This window comes from Cannabis sativa, chromosome 1 (genome assembly GCF_029168945.1).
Source record: "Cannabis sativa cultivar Pink pepper isolate KNU-18-1 chromosome 1, ASM2916894v1, whole genome shotgun sequence".
Lineage (NCBI taxonomy): Eukaryota > Viridiplantae > Streptophyta > Magnoliopsida > Rosales > Cannabaceae > Cannabis > Cannabis sativa.
Genome location: NC_083601.1, coordinates 24,062,883 through 24,071,890, shown reverse-complemented (window position 1 = coordinate 24,071,890; position 9,008 = coordinate 24,062,883). Strand labels below are relative to the sequence as shown.

The 9,008-nt window shown below is 38.0% G+C and overlaps 1 protein-coding gene across 1 annotated transcript; it reads right to left on the bottom strand.

Moving 5' to 3' along the window:
* Nucleotides 1-215: 215 nt before the first annotated feature.
* Nucleotides 216-1,190, bottom strand: LOC115704865 (uncharacterized). Its single transcript, XM_030632074.2, has one exon. The coding sequence runs from the start codon at nucleotides 1,026-1,028 to the stop codon at nucleotides 387-389; it is 642 nt and encodes a 213-aa protein (XP_030487934.2). The 5' UTR covers nucleotides 1,029-1,190; the 3' UTR covers nucleotides 216-386.
* Between the last annotated feature and the right edge of the window lie 7,818 nt (nucleotides 1,191-9,008).

The following is a 9,008-nucleotide window of genomic DNA, read 5'->3' as shown; positions in this document are numbered from 1 at the left end:
TTTATGTTAAAAAAAAAAAGTACAAATATATTTTATGAATATTTGTTGCTACAAAAATTTAACTTTTAAAAACTAATTATCAATATGTAAAATATATATAATTATGATAAAACCTATAATTAATTAATTATTATTTATTTAAATAAATATCAACATAGTTAGTGTAATATTATTTATTGTAATTAATTTGCAACATATATAATTCAACGTACGTATATAAATTAGATAATTAATATTTCACAAATTATGTATATAACAACACTATACTAAAATAAGTTTGAAAATAAATAACTACATAAAGACACATAATTAAAATAAAATAAAAAGAAGCCAATTAATAGTACTAGTCTACTAGCTAGAATGAAGATTATTATGAAATCTAAACATCAATTGACTGATCCCTTCCAACTACTAGACACACTACATTGATCGGAGTTAGCCACAGAGGAGGCGCCGCCGCCGTTACCACACTTGGCCACCGTCCGTACACTCTCAATAAGAGCCTCAGTCCGAGCCTCCTGGGACAGAATCTCAGAAAGCTGCTCAGGGCTTATGACCAGCTTCACTTTCCAAACCCCACTGCTGTTGTACCTCGGAACCACCTCGGCATCCGGTGCAGCCGCGGCGGCCCTACCCTTCCTCATCATCATTGTCATCATCAGATTCGAATTCCCTTGTCCTTGATGATCACCGCCGCACGACGACATCCGATACGGGGTTGCAACGACACTATTAACGACGTCGTTTGCGGCGGACGACGTCGTTTTGTAGTTATTATAATTATTGTAAGGGTTGAGAGGCAAGAGATAGTAGAGCTCACCAGGGTTGAGCTCCTCGCTGTGGAGGAGTGGATCGGAGAAGAGGTCCCGGCTACGGAATATGGCGTGGCCTGGGAACTCGTCGGTGATGGAGCTGACCGTTATGGGAGCATAGAGCTCCATTATGCCGCCGCTTGAGGTTACAACTTTGACTTTGACCGCATCTATTTCTGACTCTCCTAACCCTGCTTTGAACACACAATTTCCCATTATTATTTGTTAATAATAATTTTAATGATCATATATGGGAGGTTAATGGGTTTCTTTGGTCATAATCTTTAGTGTAGGGAGTTTCTTGAGGGTTTCATGTTGATCGATTCGATAGCTGTGTTGGGCCGACACAAGAATTCCTTTTCTTTCTAATCCAAAATTGTGTGTGTGAATATATATATGCCGTTTTGAATAGCACTAATATGGGTCCCACTTTTCCTTGATCATGATAAATTATTGATCACTACGCTATACGAATATTGTAATATTTATGGAAAGTTTAATCCAAAAAAAGCTTTTAACAGGAAAAAAAAGTTAAGAAAGAATCTTAATTTTATATAGATTTAGTCACATCCCTTACCCAGTAGCGGACCCAGAATTTAAAGTGAGAGGGCGTAAATAAATTTAAAAAGAAAATATAAAGTGTAGTTAGTGGGATTTGAATCTTTACCCTCTAACCTATTTAACAACTACCTTAACCATTACACCAAGATTACTATTATGTCTATAAATATCATCTTTTAATACAAATATATGTTGTAACTAATTAAAATACATATATATTTTTTTCTCGATTTTTTTTTTCAGGGGGGGCGACTGCCCCCCCTCGCTACAATGTGGGTCCGCCCCTGCCCTTACCAATTATCCAATTGTTTATTAATTGATATCAAAGAATAATCATAGTATAATTAAATTTAAATATGCAAAAAAAAATTTGTGTATGCGTTATTTTTTTTATATAACAATGAAAATAAGCAGACTAAACTTCAACTAAAAAAAATACGAAAAGAAAGAATAAAGTCTTGTCAATTGACATGTTAGAAAGTTGAGGTTTGTTTCTGGTGAGTTTTCCTGGTGAGATTGTTGGCGTTCCTAGTTTGTGTTATGGCTTCAAGTAGCAGTTTGAATGAGGGATTGGAAGAGCAATATGATCAGTTGAATTTGGAAGAGGAAGAAGAGGGGATATTGATAACAGGGGACGATGAGGAAGAGGCGATAATCTTTGATGATAGATGGTGCTTGGTGGGCAAATTTTTAACGGGACGAACGATGGATTTTGATGCTATGCGACACATGATGGCATCACTTTGGCAACCTGGCAAAGGTGTGTTTGTCAAAGAACTGGATACGAATAGATATATATTCCAGTTTTATCATGAATTGGATGTGCAGGCTGTGATTGATGGGAGCCCTTGGACTTTTAATAGGGTCCCTCTTGTGTTTCATCGACTACAGAAAGGGGAAGATCCACGGAGTGTGCGTCTCCATAAACTCGACATGTGGGTGCAGATACATAATTTACGATCTGGTTTTATGATGGATAAAGTGGTTCGAAGTGCAGGAGCGTATGTTGGTACGTATGTGAAGACGGACCCGAGAAACTTCAATGGAATTTGGAGGGACTACCTCCGTGTTCGGGCTACTATCGACATCGAAAAGCCATTGAAACGACGTATGAAACTGAGTAAGGAATCGGGTGAATGGATCTGGGCTAATTTCAAATACGAATACCTTCCAACTTTTTGTTTTGTGTGTGGAATCATTGGTCACTCCGATCGTTTCTGCCCAAAACGTTTTGACCAACCTATAGCTGAACTTTCAAAGCCTTATGAGATCGGGTTACGTGCTGTTATGAAGAAGAAGAATTATCTAATCGGTGCTCAGTGGCTTCGGTCTGGGAGGGAGGAGGAGACGGTGGCGGAGGGTGGTGTTCACGGTCAGCCCAGCACTGGTGGGAAGGCAGTTAATGTGCCAAAAATCATGGAGATTGACATAGATATTCCTGGCGTGATTGGCTCTGGCGTGATTGGCTTTGGGACTATATTTGGAAAGGAAGATCACCTAATTAATGCTGTGCATTCAACAGAGAATATTGAAGCTGGAAGGGATGACAAGCATGTGAATGATACAAATATGGAAAGTCAATCTCAGCAAGATATTGTTTGTATCTTAGATAATAAAAAGAGGCGTATGGAGGATAGTGTGGAGAAAGATGTATGCGTGAATGACATGGCTGAGGTGGATCAGGTGGTTATTGGTTCGGTTGGGCCAAAAAATGTGCAAAAGGTGGGCCTTGGTTTCCAAGCCCACCAGACATTATGAGTGTTTTGGCATGGAATTGCCATGGGCTTGGGAACCCATGGGCTTTTCAATTCTTTAAGGATCTTGTGTTCCAAAAGAAGCCCAATTTTGTTTTTTTATGTGAGACTTTATCAAGAAGTGTTGTTGTGGAAAAGTTAAGAGTTGCTGTGGGATTTGAAGGAGCGGTGTCTTGTGATGTTCAAGGCAAGAGTGGTGGAGTAGCTTTACTTTGGAGACATGAGAGTGAAGCTCAACTTCTGGGTTATGGTAGAAACTACATCGATGTTGAGATTAATGGGGATAATGGTCAAAAGTGGCGATTGACGGGACTATATGGGGAACCTAATAGAAGTTTGCGACAACGCACTTGGGATCTTACGAGGAATTTAAAAGCTAAGTCCAATTTGCCATGGTGTATCATTGGTGATCTCAATAATGTTACTTCTCAAGCTGATAAACGTGGAGGTAATAACTATCCTAATTGGTTAATTGATGGCTTTTGTGATTCTTTGTCTGATTGTGAGTTAGTTGATTTGGATTTATGTGGTTATCCCTTTACTTGGGAGCGTGGAAGGGGTAGTTCAGATTGGATTGAAGTGAGAATTGATAGAGCTTTAGTGAGCCAATCTTGGCTTAACTTATTTCCCTCGGTCAAGCTTTTGAATCTCGAAGTTACAACTTCTGATCATTGTCCAATTCACCTTGTTCTTTCTCCTCCTTTAGGAGCGGTCAAAGCTAAGATTTTTAGATTTGAGAATTCTTGGCTCAAGGAGCCACTTTGTTATCGGATTATTGAGGATGTTTGGAGTTTAGATTCGACTACTCATGTTTTGGAAAAAATAAAAGTTTGTGGTGAAGTGTTACTTACTTGGGGTAAAGACTATTCCGGTAATTTTCAAGAGAGATTAAGCAAGTGCAAGGCTGAGTTGCGCAAATGGAAGAAGGGCCGTGACCCTATGGCAGTGGACAAGTATAAGGAAGCCGAGATTGAATTTAATAATGTTTTATTGCAAAAGGAAATTTTCTGGAAACAACGAAGTAAGCAGCTTTGGTTGAGAGAAGGTGATCAGAATTCAAAATATTTCCATGCAATGGCTTCGTCTTTTCGACGAAATAACTCCATTCAGAAGCTTCGATCTCCTACTGGGGGTTGGGAAACTTGGGATGGTGGTCTCCCGAGTTTGATTACTGGGTATTTTGAACAATTATTTACGCCTGGTGTTGTGGAGGGTTTTGAAAGTATTTCCACGGGTTCAGGCATGGTGTCACATGATCAAAATTCAATGCTACTTGAGCCTCTTTCTGATGAAGAAATAAAGAAAGCATTGTTTCAAATGCACCCTGACAAGTCTCCAAGACCTGATGGGATGACTCCGGGTTTCTTTCAAAAGTTATGGCCGGTTGTGGGTGATGATGTTCGGATACTGGTGCGGTCTTTTTTTGCTTCAGGTTTTTTTCCTCCTTCTTTAAATGAGACTAATATTGTTCTTATTCCTAAGAAGAAAAATGTTGAGCTTATGAATGATCTTCGACCTATTTCGCTTTGTAATAATCTGTATAAAGTCATTTCGAAAGTGTTGGCTAATAGGTTGAAACTTGTGTTACCTGATGTTATTTCTGAAACTCAAAGTGCGTTTTTACCTAGACGGTTGATATCAGATAATATTATGGTATTTTTTGAGATTATGCATTATTTGAAGAGGAAAAGACTGGGGAAGGATGGCTATATGGCTCTCAAACTTGACATGAGTAAGGCTTATGATAGAGTTGAATGGCCTTTTATTGTATCGGTGTTGTTGCGTATGGGCTTTGATAGAAGAGTGGTGTCTCTGATCATGTTTTGTGTTAGTACGGTGCGGTACAAGGTTACTCATGGTGGCCATAGTATGGGACCTATTACCCCTGGCAGAGGTCTGAGACAAGGTGATCCTTTGTCCCCTTATCTCTTTCTAATTTGTGCTGAAGGGTTTTCTTCTCTTTTGAAGGATTATCAACGACACCAGCTCATTTCTGGCATTAGAGTGGCGAGGGGTGCCCCTATTGTCTCTCATATGCTATTCGCGGATGATAGCTATGTGTTCTACAAGGCTAAAGATGAGGAGGCGGCTAGTATTCTTCAAATCCTCCAATTATATGAAAGGGCTTCGGGTCAAAAGGTGAATTTTGCTAAATCATCTATATTTTTTAGCAAGAATACTAACGCTGATACTCGGTCCCGATTGTGTAATATGTTGCAAATGGCGGAAGCTCCTGAAAATAGTCTTTACCTGGGTTTGCCTTGCACTATGGGTCGTAACAAAAATGCAATCCTTGGTTTTCTCAAAGACAAGATGAAAAAGAAGATTTTCAATTGGGAAAGTCGGTTCTTATCTAAAGCTGGCAAAGAAGTTCTGATTCGATCTGTTGCTCAAGCATTGCCCATGCTATGAGTGTATTCTTGCTTACTAAAGAAATTTGCTCAGATTTAGAGGGTCTTATGTCTAAAATCTGGTGGAAATCTCAATCTAACTCTTCTAGCAAAGGCGTGAGTTGGATGAGTTGGAAGAGATTGTCTAAGCATAAGCATGAGGGTGGTCTTGGTTTTCGGGATCTCCGTGACTACAACTTGTCCTTTCTTGCTAAACAGGGTTGGCGCTTGTTGACCAATGAGAACTCCCTGGTTGGAAGGATGTATAAGGCTAGGTATTATCCTAATGGTAGCTTCTTATCTGCTTCTTTAGGCCCAAATCCTAGTTTTATCTGGCGAAGTATATTTGAAGCTCAATCCGTGGTTAGGCATGGGGCTCGGAAGTCGATTGGGTCTGGATGTGGGGTTAGTATTTTGTACAGTCCTTGGTTACCGGATTCCATTAACCCGTATGTTGAAACGGTACATCCTGCTCTTGTTAATCAAAATGTTGTCTCTCTATTGTGTGTGGATAACCATTCTTGGGATGTTGAGGTGATCAATGACTTGTTTGTTGAGCGTGATAAAAATCTAATTCTCTCTATTCAGCTTAGTGATCACAGTCCATTTGATATATTGTCTTGGAACTTGGAGACATCGGGCTTTTTTTCGGTAAAGAGTGCTTATAGATTTCTGCAATCTACACAAGGGAATTGGACTGATATGGTTGTTACTTCTAGCTGGAAAAAACTATGGAAATTGGAAGTTCCACCCAAAGTTTTGCATTTTTTATGGCGAGCCATTACTGATTGCTTGCCAACTAAAGTGCAACTGAGCACAAAGCATGTAAATGTGGATCTCTTTTGTCCTTTCTGCAATAACTTTTATGAGACCATTTCACATGTGCTTTTGGAGTGTTCCTTCTCTCCTTCTTGCTGGAACCTTTCGAGCTTGAGTGCTATTCAAGGTTTTAACATCGACTATGGCAGCTGGTTTTTCACCATCCTTGATACTAAACCAACTGAGACTTTGGTTGAAGCTGCAATGTTGAGTTGGAACATTTGGAATGCTCGAAACGACGTCTTCTGGAAGAGTAAAAATCGAAGTGCTGCTAGTGTTGTTCTCTCGGCCCGATCCACTCTGCAACAGTGGAGTGCAGCGCGTGTGGAGAAGTTTGGGCCGCTGCTGGTGCCTAGTTCTCACACGGGTCAGGTTCTGTGGAAGAAACTGGGGTTAAATACCATCAAAGTGAATGTTGATGGTGCTATTTTTTGCAGAGGAGAACAAGTATGGCTTCGGTTGTGTGGCTCGTGGGGCTAATGGAAGACTAATTGAGGCCATTTCAAGCAGTCGGCTGGGTGCTGTGGGACCAGAGATTGCTGAAGTTATCGGGGTGAAAGAGGCTTTGAGTTGGATTAAGCGCAAAGGATGGATGGAGGTGGTGATCGAGACGAATGCGCTTGTGGTAGTTCAGGCTGTCTTGGGCTCTATCCAAATGCCTTCACAGTTTGGTTTCTTGGTATAAGATTGTCGTAACTTAATGTCTTGTATTAATCATGTGTCTTTACATTTTGTTAAACGGTCTGCTAATAGGGCGGCTCATTGTGTTGCAAGAGCGTCTTGTTACCACCCAGATCGTATCTTTAGTGAGCATGATGCTCCTACTGATCTTATGACTATTATTGTTGCTGAAAGTTTATAATTGAATAAATCATTTTAGTTCAAAAAAAAAAAAAAATACGAAAAGGTATCCATCAAAACTAATTACCAAATATGAATTGGGGACATAAAAAAATAGTTATAATAATAATTTACGTTCATTTGATATTTAAGGAAAGTTATATAGAGTCAATGAATAGTAGTTATAGAAAATGATGAGTTGTCATTGTGATATAGAGTGAGACACACACAGCAGATCACCCTCGGGCCATTTCCTATATCTTCCGGAGCTAGTATTTGTGTCTGTGGGGCCTAGTGAGTTGCTCACGTGCGTTACAGAAAATATATATGGTGACAGAGAATTAGAGAACAATTAGTTTGATTTGATCAATGATTTAAGGACTAAATAACGATGGTATACGAAGCTGCACATTTTGTGCCCTAGTCAACGATTAATTAGCTAAATAGTACTTGAAATGTGACTAAGTAGGTGGACAATGATGATCGTCCAGGCTCACCACTCTATTACATGCTCTTCATCTTTGAATTACTTATTTTATATATATGATCTAAAATGTGGTCCCACGTGTCGGTTCGACAGAGTATTATACATGAAACAAGACCAATAATATATAATAGAACAAAAAGGGTGCCCACCTCAAAAATCAATACTTTTCACGATCCAAAAATGGTGTCGTTTTTTGATCATGGAGCCTTTTTCATTGAGCTTCAGCTAATTACTTAGGTGGCGTTTGATGGGGATGAATGAAAATAGATGAATAAGAATAGAAATGAGAATTGGAATAAGAATAAAATGGAATAAAATTTAAAATACATAAATAAAAAATTATTAATTTTTTTTTTAAATTTTGCATTAGAAAGATCTTTCCTTTTATTTTAAAATGAAATAGTCATTCTACTAAAATGGTAGAAAGTTTATTCCATTGAATGATATTCTAATACTTTAAAATACAACCAAACAAAGAAATAGAATAAAAATTATTTCCTTTCCACTCTATTTTATTACTTCCAACTAAATGCGAACTTAATTTTTAAAAGCAAAATTAGAAAGAGAGGTATATGTAGTCTTACACTTTTATGTACATATATACATTATCTTCACTATATTGATAGAAAGAAATGTAGCTACCTATGCATGCCACGGTCGGTGGGGAATAAAGAACAAGATTCTATTTAATCTGAATGAAAACGAAATCTAACCAATAAATGTTAAAGATGGAACCTGATTCCATAACCATAGCTAGATTTGGTACCGGCTATATATCATTTTTCTAATGTTTAATTTTTGAATAGGAATAATTGTAAATGAAGGGATGTGCTAGCTTTAATTTTCCCTAATTTCTTTCTTTTAATAATCATAATTAATAATAATAAAAACTATACGTAGGGTATAGAGTTATAACATGCAAGAAAGGAAGAATGTATATATATTGGCTGCCTAGATGACTTTGTACCACACTCAATAGATTACCACCCAAAAGCTTTCGGTGTACACTCAATTACACTTTTGAAATTCCATGTCGTTTGTCATTATGATCATGGAAATTTCATTTATGTCCTACAAAAAGCAGAAAACATTTTACTAATTACTTAACGGTTAATTTGGGGATTGTAGCCATATAAATTTAGATACATTATTCCATCCATATATGTGGGGACCTTAATGAACATTAGTATAATTGTCTTATATTGCCTTACATTGTAGTCTATATATACTCTTATATTATGATCACAAAACAAATAGGGAAAACGCCAACACAAATTGTGTAATTATTATCAACTGACCACAATTATTGATTAAAAATGACAAGAACGTTGTTCTCGAGCTAAGT